Here is an 18,732-nt window from a genome sequence, read left to right as displayed (position 1 = left end):
CAGAAGGGGTCATCATTGCTATCTGGACTTCGGTCTCAATGAACGTGGAACGGCCTATCTGCATGGATGTTATGTGTTTGGTAATCGTGCTGTTCACAATGCACACAAAAAGCATAGGCTGGCTAGAACAACGAAACCTAGTTATCACACATTTCTGCCAATTAGATCTGGGTAATTTCATCGCAAAGCTCCGAGGTGCTCGACCCTCCCATGCGAGCTGTGATGGCTTCTTACCTTATGCAGACAAGGCCTCACATTTGCTTGCTGATTAACACATAATTTTGACAGGTCGTTGGACCACGAGCGTAGATCGTCAAGATCTACAGATCTGCACTGCAGCACTTGCGGTCGGTCGCGTCTCCGATCGCTGAGCGAGCACATGGCCATCAGATTGTTGGGTCAGGCTTGGGAAGTTCGGCAAGCTGAACCGGTAATCCGCGGGATTGGTGGGTGTCTGTTGGTGTGGTGCCTCCAAGTGTTGAGGTACTAGAGATACATTCCTAGGCACCTGCATCCGAGGACGTAAGATCACTAAACTCTAGTTCCTGCCTTGATCACGCTGACGCGGGTCAGAGGAGATACCTGTCTGTTAATCGTGGAATTCGCCGATCCCCACAGCTGTGCAAGGAAAATCTCTTGTCCAATCGAGCAAACGCTGCTGCCAAGCCGATAGAGAAATGTAAACCACAGGTTCTCTAATAGCATCCAGGTCAAGAAGTAAAAGTAGATGCATCAATACACGTGAGTACGAAAAAGGAAGTGATATGATGTCTACGTTTTGCTTTTGCAGGTTGTTATTCGAGAGCATGGTCTTCACTGATTGTGCACAACGGCTCCAGACGTGATAGTAAAGCTGACGCGCACAAGCCGTCACCATCATTGGACCAGTCCGATCCTGAGCAACCCAAGTGTGACGAACAGGCACATCAATATCGTGAGATCAAGCGGTCAGCTGTCATAGCATGAATATGTGCACCTCAACATTGTTGTGTTGGGATTAGGAGTAGGCCAATGCTAAGAGGCTGGAAAATGCTTGCTCAGACTAGATGAAAGCCATGAGGCATGAATGCAGCAAATAGAATAGCCCAATCTGTGTGGTTCCTTCCTTTTCGCTTTCATGTGCTACACGTCCCTGAACGTATCCTGACAAACAACGCTAAATCAAACGCTCATTACGCCATGCTAAGAATTAATTTATGCCAAACCAATGTCGATGTCTTGTCCACTCCAGACTATGATCCGAATTACTTCATGTACTGATCCCGCTGGAGACAGTCCAGACACCAGGAATCCTTTTCTTGCCCGACCTCTGCAGTACATTCTCTGCAAACCTTCCTTCCACACCCGCCCAAACACTGCCTTGCACAGATGTAGCATGTTCGGCCAACGCATCGCTTGCAGTCCATGTAATTCTCAAGATCGCTCTTTCGTTTCGGGGCTGATTTGCACGCGTGACATGCTCGCAAGTCGGCAACGGCGTGGGACAGGACCTGGCCATATGTAAGGCCTACTGGTGGGGCTGCCCCGCCATCGGTGTCCATAAGGTGTGATGTCGGCTTAACCAGAGCGAGCTTGTGGTTGGTGCGTTTGATCTGTTTCATTGGACGATGTTCCGCTGTTGAACACGCTCGGTCGTTGTTATGGTCGAAGGTCGATACATAGTGTGGACGGGGCCCTCGACTTGGATGTGTTGTGTCTCCTTCGTGTGTTCGCTTTCTTTTCCCCAGACCGGCCGCATCGTGCTGTGTTTCTGCCATGACGTGCCAGTGGCGGGGCGATTGGTTGTGTGTGTCAACAGGACCGAAGAGGTCCGATGTGATATAAACCATGGCAGCGGCCACTGGTGGTGTAGAGTAAAACAGGTGGAAGCTGAATCGAAGGAGCGCGCCGCGGCAAAGTGGTGGAAAGGCCAAATGAAGATGCTGATACGGTCGAATATAGTGCAGGCGGGTATAACGTGGGAACGCAGATGCTAGACAAACAAGACGGTCAAGAATGAGTGTATCGACAATAGAGGCGAAGACCTCAATGATCTTGGTTGTTGTCGGAGGATCGACCTAGCGCAAGGCATCACCACGCTAATGCAGGAGGGGAAAGCGTGGTCTCCACACGACGCGCTTCACGTGCCAGAGCAGCGTCCGAGCTGCGTGCCCACTGTACATAGACGGCCTGGCCCCCGTTAATGGAGGTCAACCTTGCGACTGAGTATATTGTTTTTGGCAACTAACACAGGATGTTTCGACATGTCCTACGGGATTTGTCATGAATCAGCGACATTCACGATCTTCATCTACGCCTCACTACCGCACGCGACCGCGTCACTAGGCCATGGACAGCGTCAACGTCTCCGAGCTGGTCGCTCGATTGGGAGCGGATGAGGAGTCGACTAGGAAGATGGCAGCATTCAAGCTGCAGTCTGCCATTGGAGACCCTTCATTCGCAGACGTGTTCATGTACGAAGGCGGTTTGCCAAAACTTAGGTTTCTGGCCCTGCATGCAACTGGAAACACACTGGCATATGGCCTCACGTCGCTGGCGCGCCTTCTGGAGCTAGACAAGGGCTGGGACCATGTCACAGATGATCTCATAGTGAGGGTGCGTGCTACGGCGGGAATTAGCAACGTCTGGAGAAGACTGACGGAGCGGTAACAGATAGTTGATCTCGTAGTCGCGCAGCCGCTCGTCAATGTCAATCGAGGTGCCATGTCGGTATTGGCTGCGATCGTCGGACACCCTCTCCACCGAACCTCTCAACCTGGTGTCACTGGCTTCCAACGGCTCAAGCCAGCAGTCGACACCCAACCACAATTCCTTCCTTCGCTTGTCGAAAAGATCACCTCCGCCGACCATGCCCTCTGCGCAAATTCGCTCCAGCTGATCAATGCGCTGATGCGCGACGCTATCGCACACGATGCGGACTTCGAGGCGCCTAAGTTTATAAAGCAGCTCCAAGAGCTAGGTGTGATCAAGAGCGTGTATGTTCTCATGCAGAGCTCTGCGATACAAGACCTGGCGCATCCGTTACTCGACTTCCAGACGCTCACAAAAATATTGCTACGCAATTGGCGGGAAGAGAAGGTTGATTTGGAAAAGTCCGATCACCGAAGGGCTATTCGAGGCTTGCACACTGCCAGCACTGTTGAAAAGGGAGATGCTCTAGGCAGCAAGAAGCTGAAGTGGAGGCGATTGGGATTCGACACCGAGTCGCCGGCGTGGGAATTCGAGGCTACAGGTTTCCTTGGTCTCATGGACTTTACTGACTACGTCTATAAGAACGAAGATGGTTTCCAGAAGCTCCTGTTGGAGCAGTCAGCAGAGCCTGTTGAGCAGCGCTGTCCAATTGCTCGGGCCAGTCTCTCAGTGACGTCCATTCTATACGAACACTTTGAAGTAGAAAGGGCAGACGATCTGGACTCGCAACGGTACACAATTCTGGAGTCTCGGGCAAACTTCGACCGTTCTTTTAGGCCTCTGTTACTCCACTGGTCGAGAGTGCACACAAGTGGTCTCAATGCGCTCATCCGGTTGTGGAAGACAGCAGGAGCTCAGGTCGAGGACTTCGACAAGATTGAAGAACTGGTCCGGATACTGATCGAGCAGGTCGTAGGCCAGGCGCCCCGCACGAGGGACATCAAGGATGTCGAAGAAGAGCTTGCAGGGTTTGAGATACAGAGACTGCGCGAGCTGCAGATGGAGTTACTCGAACTCACATATGAGGATGCATGGGGCCATCACTTGCGGTATGTCCTTCTTTCGGCGGCTCCGCTGTCAATGCCAAGACTGACCTTGCGTAGCCAAGTCCGTGAAGAACTGAACCATGAGGCCCTCCAATTCGTCAAAGAGCAGAGAATAAGGTGCTTACTCCAAGGCGGGTGGTTTCCAAGTGGCCTCGATCATAGCTCGGGTGCGGGGCCAGTCATAAGCAAGACTCTCAGCCGTGCAGTCCCCTCAGCGTGGCGTTTTGTACGACTATCACACAACCGACGATATCTGCATTACGCCGATTTCGACGAGAAAACATCAGCGGAACCGAGGTTGGACGCCTTGCAGGAGAAAAGTAAGTGCTACCGATCTGCATAGGGTGCATGCCTGCGTGGACAATGTGGCTGACATGCAGTGACAGTCGATCTCTCTATCGTGTCTTCTGTGGTGAGCAACGTTTCGGCAGGAGCACCATCATCCTCTTCGTCTGACAGCACGGTCAAGAGTCTCCCGCACGAGCGAGCGACTACCTCGACTAAAATAACAATTCATGGCTACTTGCCAGCTACCAGTCACTCACGACAGGCATCCAGCGGCTCAGGTGCGGGCCGCAAAGAGTCTGTTCTGCTCCACTTGCACCCCCAGAGCCATACTCTTGCCTCAGAATGGCTGGACGGCCTGCTTATGCTATTGAACCAACAGCCTATTACGGCTGACACCAATAAGCTTGTGAACTTCATTGGGGGCTATGGACTGAAGATACGCCTGCTGAACGTGCGCTTCGAGGATGTTGGGTTGGAGGAGCCGATCTTACCAAGTCGTGAAGGATTGGACGACGAGTATTATTACGACATAGCTGGAGCATGAGGCTGAGTACAGCCGTTTCTATTGGCAGTACACGCCGTGTCTCATTTGTTCACAGACCTGAGGGCTCTGCCGAAAGTTAATAGGCTTTGACATGGCGCTACCATTCCGCAATCTTGAGATTGGCAGTCCAGCGCACAAGGTCAGGAGTTTTTGACTATAACAGTGGGCAAGTTTTTGGGGGCGGCAATTTGTTGTTGGGTGTTGAGATATCCTTGCTTGTACTCGCAAACTATAGTAATCACCGTAGATGCTTATTGGCAGTGCTTCCGCTACATGCATCGAGCATGTCCTCTCGCTCTTTGGCGTCACACAGCGCATGCTTGCAATGTAACACAAATGGCACATGTGCGACGTCCGGCTGATCCAGATGAGATGGACACGAGGTCAGGTTGAGGCATGCTGAAAACAAACAATGACGACACCTGCAAAGGAAACCAAGACTCGATTCTAACGCGAACAACTCTAATGTACGCGCAAATGCCTGCAAGCCAGAGGTCTGTTGGCAAATCGGTGTGTCGCAAGCTAGTGCGTAGCGGCAGTGTTGGCCTGAAACAGCGGACGGAAGAAAGTGGAGAGCGGGGATGTGTGCAACCACCATGCGGCGATGCGCAGTCACGACTGCAGCAAACTTGGTACGTGCTGTGGTGTTTTGACTGGGTCGTGGCTCGCGGGGGCTCTTTAGATGCCACCATAACGGACAATGCTCTGGTTTTAGAGCGTTTTAGCTGCCTCACCCACGATCGACTCTCGAGAGCCGCGACCGGCCAACTGACTTTCGGTTCCTGAGTCCGGGCTGAATTGGACCACGTCTCTTAGCGGCTTGTTGGCATCCCGACTCGCATGTACTTACGTTCTAAGTGTGCATGTCGCTCGTATGTAATAAGCCCTCACTGTTTTGTTTATTTCGCGTCTTCGTTGCTTCTTCGACCCTTTGCACCCTCGCTCGTCTATCGTTGCCTTCATTGGACGATCCTCCTTGACGATCATTCCACGGGCATCTTTTAACACCCACGGTGAGGTCGACGCACTTCTGCCAGGGTGTGATCCTGCTGCAGGAGGGCCCGTATGTCCCTGAATCCGGCTGTCAAGCCTTATCGCACTCGAAACCATGAAGAGAAAAACGAAGACAGTCCCTCCGCGGCTCCCAGAGGTCGCTTACGACACGCTTCCAGAGTCAGTAAAGTACGTGTGTCTCAGCGTTTTCTGATTTGTCGAAAATGTGAATGGCGTGTCGTCGCGTGCATGAGCTCCACGATTATTGTTCTGTACCTTGCAGGCCAGCCAGAAGCTAACCCATATTGCTGCAGGAGGAAGTACTTTTCATCCTTCGAGCGACTGCAAATACAGCAGCGGGCCGCCGGTGACCAGACAAGCGAGCCGTCTTCTGGCTCCTCATCTCGTGCAGCTTCCACAACACCATTTCGACATTTGCACTCGAGACGTCGAGCTCGTACTGTGGGAAATCAGCAGGAGCCCCGTTTCACGCAAGCAGAAGCTGCGTTCTTCCTGTCATTACCTGTCAAAGTACGGAAACAGCATTTTTCCCGCGAGGAACAAGTCATCCTTCTAGCCAAGTGTGATCAGGCGTTCCTTCCTCCTGATCACGACCTAGACACGGACGAGGTGGCCAGGCAGCGTTTCCACGATTTTCACTTTGACTTCTCCACCAACGACCTCGCCAACGCATTGGAAGGCGTTGAATCACGAGGGCGTCGTTCTTCAATTTCTACGTATAGCCCTCGCCGCCCTTCGTTTGGTTTCTCGCCAAGATCAAAGAAAGAACGGGACGCAGAAAGCAGTGTATTCTTCATCGACACTATGGACTCACCATCAACAAAGAAGACACGACAGGCAGGTTTCAGACGAACGATGTCTTTGGGTGGCCCACCCAGTCGACACTCAACATGTTCTGGGCCAGCTTCTCCGCTGTTCATTCTCCCAGCAGAGTATCGCCCTCAACATCAGCGTTCACATTCATCGGCACTATCGGGACGACGTTCCTCGTATACACCACCAACACCAACGTTCGATCCAGAGGCCAAGTACTACCAGGATCCAGAAACAAGGACAAAACTACGCATGTACCTGGCGTCGCCACAGAAATTCGACGAGGCCATCGAATTCGGCTTCCCATCTGCTCGGGAACAAGAAGCCGCCGTACCTCATTATCAACTGCCTCCAGTCACGAAGCACTCGCGTAAATTCAGCCGGGACATGCATACTTTCCTCAGAGATGGCAGAATGTCCTTCCTCGAAAACAAAAATTGCGACAATCAAGGCCTCGAGTCGGATGGCGAATCCACCGCTGATCTTGATTTACCGAGAACACCCTCCAGCACAGGTTTATCTTTCCGTCTTCACACTCGTCAGATGTCTTCGATCGACTCCAACGGCCTACCAACTTCACCCCCTAGTTCTGGACACATGAATCGTGAGATGACTCTCCGCATGACTCTCACTCGGCCAGAACTCCGAGCAGATGAGGATGCTCTATACGGCTGGCAGGGCCCGTCTCACCAACAGCACCAGCATCAGAATCAACACCCAAAATCGACAGTAACAGCGACCATTCAAGATGACCCACTCGCCCTGGAAGAGCTCATTCTGACGGACGATCAGACCGGTACCAAGGGACCGTTCTACGTCAAGCCGAAGCCAAGAGGCAACCTTGTCACGCGGCTTCTAAAGCGCACAAGCCTCAAGGGACGATCGCACACATCCTAGCCGCTAAAGTCACGTTTCCTCACTTCACGACTCATGTTTTTCCAATCTTCGAGCGACTATATTGTTGCATGTTAGCGGGCGTTTTGCTTCCAGCCACATACACGGCTATGTACGATGACGATATGCATGAACGAGGCGTTTTCATTTTCATTCTAATGATTTCCATTCGACCGAAGACAGAAAGAGAATCAAGTGCCGAATGAATAGTGTCGCGCGCGCTTCAAAACGTCGCTGTTTTGCCTATCAATCCCCGAGCCAGTGACCATCAGTTAGTGCGCTTGAGGCTGAGGCTACTACACTTGCCGCCAGCAGTATGGCCCACAGTCTTTTGTTCTCAGATGGCTGTCTAGGTTTTCCACGTGTGTGTAGGTTTTTCGCTATAGATAGAGTTAGGTCTCTTCGTTAGACTTACCTCTTCATCGGCTCACTTGCTTTCCTGTCGCGTCCAATGGCGACCGTTATATCTAAGCCCTAGAAATGTGTATGGCGATGTGTAACGCCGGAAGCGTCATGGCAGGACTAGTCTCCGGGTTGCATGTGGCCAAAAACGGCCACACTGCTCGAGTCGTCTTCTGCCCTACAGTGCCGATCTAGCAGTGACGTGCCGTGTCCCGTCCCAGAAGACTAGCAATTTCGAGTGGCAATTATGGGGTTTTTTTTTGAACATCGCACACCGCATTGCCGGAGGACTTCTCGACATTAGCCAACCCACAACTGATAATCATAGCAGTGCCACCAACTACCATACTCTAGGTTTCGAGGATACACACCACAACGAATGACAGGTTTCTCATTATCGATCCTATAGCAGACCATAACAGCGAAATGCCGTGACCAATAATGTGTCAACTCTGTGTCGAATGCACGCCTACCAAGGAATGTAATTCTAGCGTGAGTGTAGCGCGGCAGTCAGAAATTTGGCAGCATGAAGCCACAACACAGAATGCATAGCACGAAAGACAAAGGAGCACGCGAGAACTCTGATCCTGTCTCCACTTGGCCGTCGTTCACGCAAGGCGGCTGCGTCGCAGCCTTAGCGGCCTTGAAACAGTAGTCTACCAAACCTCATGCGACATTCACCGGATGCCTTCCCTGCCACCTCTTACCTCCCACAGATCTCAACCCGCATCCTGCGATCGGTCACAGCTTACGCATGGTTGCTCGGCTCCACAGGATGTGCCGAATGATCGTGAGATGCGGTATCCAAGGTCGCAACTCTGCCCTTGTGGCCCGGCAAGGATGTGTGTGGCTTGCACGGGCAGGAAAGTGGATAGACGGGATCCGCATTACCAGATGTCGGTGGGTAGTTGATTGGGGGCGTGGTTTCGGTTGACGTGGGTGCCGAAGTAAGTAGATCTATTGCAGGCATGCCTATGCTATAGTTGGAATCTACCTCTATAGCGGGTGGATGTATAACAGTTGTATTATGATGCCCACCTACTCTTTGCCATGAATTCCTTCCGGGTCAGACGGCAGAAATTACATTTTCCCACTTGCTCGGTTGATGGGGGTGCCGGACTCATCAGCATGCGTCGTTGTAATGTTTAGCATGAGCGTGACGTGTTCGCGCTGCTGGTGAGATACCTTGCGTCAGCTCGTGCATTTCCAGCGCTGCTGCATCACCACGTTAGTGTTGATTGTATGTAAGGAATCGAACTTGCAATGTGGCACGCTCGAGAATGCTGCAGGGGCTGTTGCGCGACTGCTGTGTTGTGGCCACGCGAAGACGCAGCAAGGGACTCGAGAGGAAGCAGAGCCCGGCATCGTGCGCCCAGGCCTGGTGGTAGCGATGGCTCCAATGACCTGGTTACCTATGGACCAGTTAGGATCTGGAGCGAGTTAACGCTTACTGTCTCCACTCTGCAAGTATCGATCGATGTGGACATAATAGAGATACGGTTGTGGGTCTGAGACTGGGCTGAGAATAAGCTCACACGGACGTGCTGACCTCGCTTACACATTCATCTGCAGCAGCTTGCCTTGATGTAAGTAAGGGTAGTCGCAGCGTTGGTTGACGTACACCTCAGTCTCAATTGATTTGTGGACTTGAAATGGGTGCACAAAGTTTGCTTCAATGGCTTTTTCATTACTCATGGTTGGTTTCGACTGCTCGTTGCTAGTTCAACAAGAGTGCCTTACTTGAACCGACATTGTGATTCGTGCACATCTATCCACGGGATAGATTAACCTTTACCTCGACAGAGCAATGTCATCAATCCGGAGGATCATCTTCACTGTCTCCGCCGCTAGCTCGATCGCACTTGTGCTGACGAGCAGGGGCTGGAGGACATTCTCTTCTGCGATGTCGTTCTTCACCCCTCCACTCTTGATGCTGATACCGGCATTCTTCTGATCCTGTGCGTGCCTATGTCTCAGCTCTGTGACGACCTTGATGCTGTTCAGACCGGCGTTCTCAGCCAAAGTTGTGGGAATGACCTCCATAGCGTCGGCGAAAGCCTTCCAGCAGATTGCTTCTGTGCCAGACAACTCGCGGGCGCGGAGGGAAAGCTGGTGTGCGATCTCGATTTCCGGTGCGCCACCACCAGCGAGAAGAGCCTTCTTCTTGACCAGTGAGCGGATAGCACAGTGAGCGTCGTGCAGCGAGCGCTCAGTCTCATCCAGGATAAGCGTGTTGGCTCCCCGGCAGACGATAGAAACGGTCGATACTGCCGACTTAACGCCGGAAACCTTTACATAGCGTGCGCCTGATGCCTGGACCTCCTCCACGAGATCTGCAGAGCCAAGCTTGTCTTCGGTGAAAGAATCGACATCCGCAATCGGCTTGCAACCTGTGCTCTTACAGATGAACTCGATCTCATCACGCTCGATGTCCTTGATAACCATGATCTTCAGCTTGGACAAGAAGTGCAAGCTAAGGTCGTTCACAGCATCGCGCAGGATCGACTTCTGGATGAAGAGAACGTTGCACTTCGCTTTCTGGATCTTCTTGACCATGTTGAGCAAGTATGTTCGCTCCTCCTTGAGGATCTTGTCCATCTGCCTGTAATCGTTGACGACAATCTGGTTCTCCATATCCGGCTTGGGAGGGCTCAGCTGGAACTGAATGAGACCTATCCGTGCCTTCTCCTTGATTGTGGGTCCACCAGCGCTCTTCACTACAGGCTGGTTGAGCACCAAGCCGTCGATCATCTCACTGTCCTCGATGGTTCCACCCTGCTTCTTGATCATCCTGATGTTCTTTAGGTCGACATTGTTGGCGGTCTTGGGGTCAATGACCTTCAGGACCGAATCGACTGCCATGATGGGCAGCTTAGGTTCCTGTGCGACGATCTTGGACGACAGCGCAGTAGTCGCGGTCTTAAGAAGTGTCGGTCTGTCGGTCAGGGAGATAGGGATTGACATGTCTGTCAAGATCTGTATCGCCTCGCGTGCTGCACGCTGGAAAGCCTCTGAAATGACGGTGGGGTGGATGCCTTTTGACAGTAGGCGCTCGGCTGCGCCCAACAGACTTCCAGCAATGACGATGACTGATGTTGTTCCATCTCCAGCTTCAATGTCTTGGGCGTGTGCGAGGTCGACGAGCATCTTCGCTGAGGGGTGGAGAACGCTCATCTGGCTGAGCATAGTGGCGCCGTCGTTGGTGATGATGGTTTCACCCTTGCCGGTTTGGATCTGCGATAGGTCAGCTCACTTGCATGCTTATGATCTTTCAAGGTACGTACCATCTTGTCCATACCCTTTGGTCCCAAGGACTATTCCATGTCAGTACTCGATTGCTCCCCCGCACTTCGCAACGGGACATACAGTTCGGATCGCATCAGCCACAGCTATACATTTTGATTAGCAATACGTTCATATGGAGCTTGGGAGGCTTCTCGTACCTCGTGCAGCAATGATGTTGGCGCTGCGAACAGCTCTGGGCTTCTCCTTGTCCTGCAGGCTGCATCAGTCACTATTTTCAAAGCTCCGGAATCGCGGTTCGTACCTTGAAAGCGGCATTTCCGCTGCCACCGTTTGCGATCTGAGCGGCCATCTTGTGTTGTATGCGGTAAACAAAGACAAAAAGAGGGGTATCGTGGGTGAAGGCGCGTTGTGCTGTATTCCAAACTTCGAATAATTTCCACGCGGCGCGCGGAGTCGATGCCAAGTCCCCCGACCGCCGACATCAGTGCCTCAGCCGCCGTCACTGATTACACAACACCACGCCCGCCATCCACAGCAACTCACCCAGCAGCCCTCTCGCCATTTCCCTCTCGTCTTCCTATTCCTTCTACACCTACAAAGCGCTCGAAGCTTAGCCAGCGGCCCCTCACCCCACGCAGACCGCAAACATGCCCAGCGCCACGGGCTCGAGCTGGGAGAAGTACCAGAAGAACTTCGCAGACGACGAGGTCGAGGAGAAGAAGATCACGCCTCTTACCGACGAGTAGGCATACTAGGAGGTCGGTACACAAAGCTAGAAACTGACACCGCCCAGGGACATTCAGGTGCTGAAGACGTATGGCGCGGCACCCTACGGCGCGGAGCTCAGGAAGCTCGAGAAGGAGATCAAGGACAAGCAGCAGACAATAAACGAGAAGATCGGCGTTAAGGTAGCTATACTAGCCGCATCACTACCAAGCTACAGCAACTTATACTCCGCAGGAATCAGATACCGGACTAGCACCACCACATCTCTGGGACATCGCCGCCGACCGGCAACGAATGCAAGAAGAGCAGCCCCTGCAAGTCGCCCGCTGCACCAAGATAATACAAGATGAGAAGGACTCCGAGAAGAGCAAATATGTCATCAACGTCAAGCAGATCGCCAAGTTCGTTGTCAACCTCGGAGAGCGCGTGTCACCTACAGATATTGAGGAGGGCATGCGCGTGGGCGTCGACCGCAACAAGTACCAAATCTTGCTTCCTCTGCCACCCAAGATCGATCCCTCGGTTACAATGATGACGGTCGAAGACAAGCCGGATGTCACATACGGAGATGTGGGAGGTTGCAAGGAGCAGATCGAGAAGCTGCGAGAAGTCGTCGAGATGCCTCTCCTGTCACCGGAACGCTTTGTCAACCTCGGTATTGACCCCCCGAAGGGTGCGCTTCTCTATGGACCTCCGGGAACCGGAAAGACACTCTGCGCGCGAGCCGTTGCCAACCGTACAGACGCCACCTTCATCCGTGTCATCGGATCAGAGCTAGTCCAGAAGTACGTTGGTGAGGGAGCTCGCATGGTCAGAGAGCTTTTCGAGATGGCACGGACAAAGAAAGCGTGCATCATCTTCTTCGACGAGATTGATGCTGTGGGTGGAGCGCGTTTCGACGACGGCGCAGGAGGCGACAATGAAGTGCAGCGTACCATGTTGGAGCTGATCACACAACTCGATGGTTTCGACGCGCGAGGAAACATCAAGGTCATGTTCGCCACAAACAGGCCCTCTACTCTCGATCCCGCACTCATGCGTCCCGGACGTATCGACCGAAAGATCGAGTTCTCGCTGCCCGACATGGAGGGTCGCGCCAATATCCTTCGCATTCACGCGAAGAGTATGAGCGTCGAGCGCGACATCCGTTGGGAGCTCATCTCGCGTCTATGCCCGAACAGCACAGGCGCCGAGCTGAGGAGTGTCGCTACAGAGGCGGGCATGTTCGCGATTAGGGCTAGAAGAAAGGTTGCTACCGAGAAGGACTTTCTGGCTGCTGTGGACAAGGTCATCAAGGGCAATCTGAAGTTCAACTCTACCGCAACTTACATGCAGTACAATTAGAGCGGGTTAGACAGGAAAGAGAACACTGCATCACGGATGGGGAGCTTGACTCTTGTATGACTAGATATCACGATCGAGCTATGAACATAGCCATAATGCATCTTTTGACAGTTCATGGCCACTATCTCAAGTTGCGTGATGAGTGAGCTACATATTCTACTACACGACAGTAAAGTAGGGAGAATACACCGAAACTCTATGGAATACGTTTTTACCTACAATATAGGTAACGCCTAGCTATATTTTAGCTTTACGTATTACGATAGCTACAAGTTCTGCACCGAAGTCAATTAGCTTGAAACGTTTTCTCCGAACTTTGAGAGACTATATCTCAGGACATCTACGCGAAGGGTCCAGCCATCTTTCTACAAGCTATCGCACTCATTCCTAGCACTCCAGTAGCGCGATAAGTGACAAACGACACCTCGAATTTCTTGTCAACTGCACCCGGCAAGCTCTCGATTGGCAAGGAGTCTGACCGCACAGTGGCCTAGCAACCTCCTCTGGCCATCTACGAGGACGCGTGTGCTCTCATGGTACTTTGAAGGGCTCCACACCTATGTTCGCAGCGTCTGGGAAAGCGGGTGATGGAACCAGGTTCAACCAGCACTATCTTCAGTTCAACGTGCAGATGAAGCATCTCCTTTGATTGGTTCCAAGATGCATCGATGTAGGGCGACTGCTCTGTTAGATTATTGTAACTTGGTTCAGTTGTTAAATTAAGTATAGGATAGGATCATAAGCACTACAGTAAAAGTGTAGTGTAAACAACACTGCCGAAGTGTAGCTAGTATCTAGTTCTATTGTAGGTTCGTAGCTAGGTTCCTCCTTTAAGGCTTATAGCCTACTATCTCTCTATTACCCCTCTTCTTGTTTTTATATATCTCTCCGCTCTCTCTCCTCTCTCCTCTCCGCTCTCTCTCCTCTCTCCTCTCCGCTCTCTCCCCTCTCTCCCTCTACCCTCTACCCTCTACCCCCCTATACATACTTCTTCTCTTCTCTATTTATTCTCTCTCTCTCTTCTTTCTCTCTTCTTTCTCTCTCCTCTCTCTCTTCTTACGCTCTCTCTACCCCCCCCCCCCCCCCCCCCCTACAGCTCTACCTTCTCTTTTTACTTTCTTCCCCCCCTCTTCTTTGCCCCCCCCCCTTCCTCTACTAGATAGATAGATACTAGATAGAATAACAGGCCTATATAAAAAACTACTATAACGTGAAAAAACACCGCGTAAGTAGGTAGAAAATACTGCGTTAACGGGTAAAATATACCCCCCCTATAGTGGACTTTCTTCTATATAATTTACCCGTTAGGTGTTAGGCCTCAGTACCGAGCTACTGAGCTAAGCAAACCTCCAAAAGGTATTACGACTCACACGATAGTGAGTCCTCGCTCGGTACAGTATATACTGCCCTTTCATCCCAAGTCTCATGAGATGGGACCTGACGTTAGGAGTTCGGTGTTTTTTTCCCGATTTTGTACCTCAGTAAAGGCGAACACTAAGAATACGGTGTTGTGGCATCTAACACATGTGATATATTAGACTATTACTTACGGGGTATTATACGTACAGGTGGTTTATCAATTGATTGAATAATATTTGCGTCTATGAGAGGTACATGTAAAGCCTCCTGGGGGCATAGTAGACGTGTAAGTTTGTAGGGGTAGTGCGGGTGTGGACGTGGAGGTCTTCCCGAGGGAGTATAAGTGCTAATATCTCCGCTGGTTAAGAAAGTGGCATGGTGTGTTAAGGGAGCATGTGGTAGTGAGCGTACCAGAATCCTAGTGTTAGCTACGGGCCATTATTGTCATACAAAAAGACAATGAGAGTTTTCGTAGCAGGGGGGATGAGTAGGGGAGAGAGAGGAGGGGTAGATAGTGGCCTATCTTGTGTCGGGTACTGACAACCGCCCTGGGTCGCATCCAGGGGGTAGTTGTCATATACAGGTCTGGGCGTAAAACCTTGTAATCTCCAGGAATTTCGTGAAGTCTTTAGGGTCTAGTAGGCAGGCAAGTATTAGCGCCCTTCACTCGCGTTCGTGAGCGGTCCATACTGGCTCCGAAGGCGCCATCGAGAATTGACTATATGATCCGGGGTCTGGGTCTGCCGCACGAGCAGTCCGGAACTTTCTATGTACCAGGATATTCATACGAATGGAACACGCACAGTAAGCGAATAAGTCGTCATACTGTCAAAAGGGGGGTTTGTTTGTTACCTTTGCATTGGTATATTCGAACGACTTGAAGATCAAAATCTCTAACATGCATTGCCAATCAACCATCCAATATACATAGAATACAGGACGAAATCCCTCTCTCCTTTTCCTCGGCGTCTCAAACCCGCACCACTAGCGCATCTAGTAGGTACGCTTGAAAGGCGGGACAGCCTTGCATTCGTTCTCGTCCAATGTTGTACCGACCACCCTCCTGTAGCCGAGCTCGGTCTTGCCGTGAGGCTGCTTCTGCCACGATAGTGTGTGCTTCATCCAGTTCTCGTCGTCACGCTCAGGGAAGTCCTCGCGGGCGTGCGCTCCTCTCGACTCCTTGCGGTTGGCGGCAGATTCGGCAGTTTGAACGGCGCAAGTGAGCAAGTTCCTCAGCTCGAGAGTCTCAACGAGGTCAGAGTTCCAGATCATGCTGCGGTCCTTGATGCCAACATCATCGAAGGTGGCGTCGACCTCGTGGATCTTCTTGACACCCTCGTCCAGGGACTCCTGGGTACGGAAGACAGCGACATCGGTCTGCATGACCTTCTGCATGGCGAGGCGGATCTCGGCGGTCGACTTGGAACCATCTGCAGTGCGAACCTTGTCGATAACGGCGATGGATTCGGCGCCAGCGTCGGCAGAAACAGGATCGGCCTTCTGTCCGGGGCTGAAGTTGTCACGAATGGTATGCGAAACAGCGCGGCCGAAGACGATGAGATCCAGAAGAGAGTTGGCACCGAGACGGTTAGCACCGTGGACAGAGACGGAGGCGGCCTCACCGCAAGCGAACAGACCAGGAACGACCTGATCCTGACCCTGAGCGTCTTGTGTGATAACTTCGCCAGTGTACTTGGTAGGAATACCGCCCATGTTATAGTGAACGGTGGGCAGGACGGGGATAGGCTGTTTGGTGACATCTACGCCAGCGAAAATGGCGGCGGTCTCAGAGATACCGGGCAGACGCTCGTGGAGGATCTCAGGAGGCAAATGGCTGAGCTGGAGGTAGATGTGGTCCTTCTCAGGTCCAACACCGCGGCCCTCACGGATCTCAAGGGTCATCGAACGGGAGACAACGTCGCGGGAGGCAAGATCCTTAGCGGTGGGTGCGTAACGCTCCATGAATCGCTCACCCTCAGAGTTGAGCAGGTAACCGCCCTCACCACGGGAGCCCTCAGTGATCAAGCAACCAGCACCGTAGATACCAGTAGGGTGGAACTGGACGAACTCGAGATCCTGGTTGGGGAGACCAGCACGGGCGACCATGGCCATACCATCACCGGTACATGTATGGGCAGATGTGCAGGAGAAGTAGGCACGTCCGTATCCTCCGGTAGCCAGAACAGTGTTCTTTGCGATGAACCTGTGAATCGTGCCGTCTTCCTGGTTATAGGCAACGACACCCTTGCAGACACCATCCTCCATGATCAAATCGGTGGCGAAGTACTCGATGAAGTACTTGGTGTTGTGGCGCAGAGACTGTCCGTACAGAGTGTGGAGAAGGGCGTGGCCGGTTCGGTCGGCGGCAGCGCAGCATCGGTATGCCTGTCCACCCTTGCCGAACTTTTGAGACTGACCACCGAAAGCACGCTGGTAGCTGGAAACAATTAGCGGTCAGATACGAACACAATAACCGTATGATCGTACATCTTGCCATCGTCCGTTCGCGAGAATGGACAGCCGTAGTTCTCAAGCTCGATGACGGATTGGGGCGCTTCTCTTGTCATGTAATGGATAGCATCCTGGTCACCAAGCCAATCGGATCCCTTGACAGTATCGTACATATGCCACCTCCAGTCATCCTCGTGCATGCTACGATGATTGTTAGCGTTGCAGTGCGCTGTCAAATGTGGCAGCGTGCACATACTTTCCGAGGGCAGCATTAATGCCTCCCTGTGCGGCTACAGTGTGCGAACGGGTTGGGAAGAGCTTGGAGATACACGCAGTGTTGAAGCCAGCCTCAGCGAGACCGAAAGCCGCACGCAGACCAGCTCCTCCAGCACCAACAACAATGGCATCGTACTCGTGGTCGATAACGGGGTATTTGCTGGAGATGAACCCTGAAGCCTCCTTGGCCTTTAGGTTCTCGGTAGCAAAAATACGGGCGGCGGGCCGTGTCGACGAGAAAGCGCGCGATGGTGTGCGGATGCTCTTCGAGAGCTGTGGCGATAATAGTTAGCCATTGACCATTATACATACAGAAGAGGAAGCCATTGCATCCACGCGTCGTTTAAAACTACATCAGAATGCTCGGACGCCCTCGTCGACACATGCAAGAGTACTGTGGGATGCGTGGCACACGCCTCGGCGCGGAGGACGTCGGAGACACGAGAGCTCGAGGGCGAGACATGGCGCATGAAGCTTCAGACGGAACTCACCTGGCTGGCAAACTGCGTGCGACGCATCCTGGCGAAGCTCATGATGGCGGTAGCCGTGGGGTGGAGAGCGGAGGGGTGGGTGAGACCTTTGGCGGTTTTCGATTGCTGCAAGTCAATGATGGAAGGAAGTCGCGATGACAAGCTAGTATTGACGTGCGTTGATTGGCGCGGAAAGGCCGAGGCTTCAGGAAGGAGCAACGGGATCGAGGCGCTCCGGCTTTTTACGATTGAATTTTGATGTTTGGCCCAGGTGAACGTTGCACTGCAGTGCGGAGTGGGCCCATCATTGTGCACGCGTTCAGTCTTTATTGAATCTGATCAGACGTATCCGGTTCAGCCTCATCCATTCCTCATAAGTAATTGCCACTGCCATTGCCACAAAACCACCAGCAAACTGCCTGCAAGCTACTGGACATGGCCAGACAGCATGATTTTACAAATCACCTTGGGTATTGACACATGTCCAGATGCAATGGTCCGACAATGTCGCCGCTGGTGCTGGTGCTGTAGATTCCCGCTCAATATCGTCGTCGTCATAGACGTTTTCAGAGCATCTGATCCAACACAAAACCTCCACACCACATTTCCACGATTCGGAAAACGTTTCCATCAAGCACCCATATTCACGTAGGTACTATGTATTAAACACTAAAGTCGTAGATGCGATTTTGATTTTCAAAAGTCACAATCTCTCTTCCGTTGTGATTACTGGATTTTCAGAAACTACAGTAGATGTCATTCATCCTGGGCTGGGCTCACAAGTGCGTTGATGGTCGACAGATGTGTACATGTACTGTACTACACTCGGGTTATGAGCGGCGGCATCGTTCACACGTATTTTTCTTGTATCGCATGTGTTTTAGAGGATGCTATTTGCGATTAGGCATTGCACGTCTTCTGGTGCTGTATTTGAGATCGTGGAGAAATTCACCATATAGGCGCTCGTTGTCTCTACCGCTTGAGGGCAAAATAGTGTACCTGTAGTCCAAAACTTAGATTGAGAATTATGTCCCAGTATAGGAGGTAGTTCCTCCGGCTGTTAGCTCACGGCATCTGTTGAGGGTTTGGCCAATATGGAACAGCTACAACAGTCTCCTAGGGCTTCTGACTTGCTAAATGCATGCCGCGCCGGCGCACTGTATGAGCC

General features: G+C 52.1%; 5 protein-coding genes across 5 annotated transcripts; 3 read left to right on the top strand and 2 right to left on the bottom strand.

The window, feature by feature from the left end:
* The first annotated feature begins 2,079 nt into the window (after nucleotides 1–2,079).
* On the top strand, nucleotides 2,080–4,767 carry C7974DRAFT_156338 (ELMO/CED-12 family-domain-containing protein). Its single transcript, XM_046135878.1, has 4 exons — nucleotides 2,080–2,595; nucleotides 2,653–3,740; nucleotides 3,795–4,057; nucleotides 4,124–4,767. The coding sequence occupies exons 1-4, from the start codon at nucleotides 2,329–2,331 to the stop codon at nucleotides 4,567–4,569; spliced, it is 2,064 nt and encodes a 687-aa protein (XP_045999434.1). The 5' UTR covers nucleotides 2,080–2,328; the 3' UTR covers nucleotides 4,570–4,767.
* Nucleotides 4,768–5,677: 910 nt separating this feature from the next.
* On the top strand, nucleotides 5,678–7,293 carry C7974DRAFT_411652 (uncharacterized protein; the record flags this gene model as incomplete). Its single annotated transcript, XM_046143583.1, has 2 exons — nucleotides 5,678–5,751; nucleotides 5,877–7,293. 2 exons carry the CDS (start codon nucleotides 5,678–5,680, stop codon nucleotides 7,291–7,293), a joined length of 1,491 nt encoding a protein of 496 aa, XP_045999433.1.
* A 1,954-nt stretch (nucleotides 7,294–9,247) lies between these two features.
* C7974DRAFT_391075 (t-complex protein-like protein 1) lies at nucleotides 9,248–11,412 on the bottom strand. The gene is made up of 6 exons (XM_046141538.1): nucleotides 11,240–11,412; nucleotides 11,136–11,187; nucleotides 11,059–11,081; nucleotides 10,977–11,006; nucleotides 9,314–10,926; nucleotides 9,248–9,267 (listed from the first exon to the last, which is right to left on the bottom strand). Exons 1-5 carry the CDS (start codon nucleotides 11,285–11,287, stop codon nucleotides 9,484–9,486), a joined length of 1,596 nt encoding a protein of 531 aa, XP_045999432.1. The 5' UTR covers nucleotides 11,288–11,412; the 3' UTR covers nucleotides 9,248–9,267; nucleotides 9,314–9,483.
* Nucleotides 11,413–11,438: 26 nt separating this feature from the next.
* Nucleotides 11,439–13,123, top strand: C7974DRAFT_391074 (P-loop containing nucleoside triphosphate hydrolase protein). Its single transcript, XM_046141537.1, has 3 exons — nucleotides 11,439–11,680; nucleotides 11,732–11,846; nucleotides 11,899–13,123. Exons 1-3 carry the CDS (start codon nucleotides 11,586–11,588, stop codon nucleotides 13,006–13,008), a joined length of 1,320 nt encoding a protein of 439 aa, XP_045999431.1. The 5' UTR covers nucleotides 11,439–11,585; the 3' UTR covers nucleotides 13,009–13,123.
* A 2,237-nt stretch (nucleotides 13,124–15,360) lies between these two features.
* Nucleotides 15,361–17,627, bottom strand: C7974DRAFT_307917 (succinate dehydrogenase subunit A; the record flags this gene model as incomplete). The annotated part of the gene is made up of 4 exons (XM_046138149.1): nucleotides 15,361–16,804; nucleotides 16,855–17,019; nucleotides 17,075–17,367; nucleotides 17,586–17,627. 4 exons carry the CDS (start codon nucleotides 17,625–17,627, stop codon nucleotides 15,361–15,363), a joined length of 1,944 nt encoding a protein of 647 aa, XP_045999430.1.
* Between the last annotated feature and the right edge of the window lie 1,105 nt (nucleotides 17,628–18,732).

Source organism: Boeremia exigua (assembly GCF_020726555.1).
Source record: "Boeremia exigua strain MPI-SDFR-AT-0100 chromosome Unknown C7974scaffold_4, whole genome shotgun sequence".
Lineage (NCBI taxonomy): Eukaryota > Fungi > Ascomycota > Dothideomycetes > Pleosporales > Didymellaceae > Boeremia > Boeremia exigua.
The sequence above is the reverse complement of the archived record's forward strand: the minus strand, read 5'-3'. Positions and strand labels throughout refer to the sequence as shown.

What these genes read in the sequence shown, in the direction of transcription:
- C7974DRAFT_391075 (XM_046141538.1), bottom strand. Translation starts at nt 11,287, where the DNA reads ATGGCCGCTCAGATCGCAAACGGTGGCAGCGGAAATGCCGCTTTCAAG. An exon ending in GCGGAAATGCCGCTTTCAAG is followed by an intron (nt 11,188 to 11,239) that starts GTACGAACCGCG and finishes TGCAGCCTGCAG; the next exon opens with GACAAGGAGAAGCCCAGAGC. An exon ending in TGGCTGATGCGATCCGAACT is followed by an intron (nt 11,007 to 11,058) that starts GTATGTCCCGTT and finishes GACATGGAATAG; the next exon opens with TCCTTGGGACCAAAGGGTAT.
- C7974DRAFT_391074 (XM_046141537.1), top strand. Translation starts at nt 11,586, where the DNA reads ATGCCCAGCGCCACGGGCTCGAGCTGGGAGAAGTACCAGAAGAACTTC. An exon ending in ATCACGCCTCTTACCGACGA is followed by an intron (nt 11,681 to 11,731) that starts GTAGGCATACTA and finishes GACACCGCCCAG; the next exon opens with GGACATTCAGGTGCTGAAGA. An exon ending in ACGAGAAGATCGGCGTTAAG is followed by an intron (nt 11,847 to 11,898) that starts GTAGCTATACTA and finishes TATACTCCGCAG; the next exon opens with GAATCAGATACCGGACTAGC.
- C7974DRAFT_156338 (XM_046135878.1), top strand. Translation starts at nt 2,329, where the DNA reads ATGGACAGCGTCAACGTCTCCGAGCTGGTCGCTCGATTGGGAGCGGAT. An exon ending in CAGATGATCTCATAGTGAGG is followed by an intron (nt 2,596 to 2,652) that starts GTGCGTGCTACG and finishes GAGCGGTAACAG; the next exon opens with ATAGTTGATCTCGTAGTCGC. An exon ending in GGACGCCTTGCAGGAGAAAA is followed by an intron (nt 4,058 to 4,123) that starts GTAAGTGCTACC and finishes ATGCAGTGACAG; the next exon opens with TCGATCTCTCTATCGTGTCT.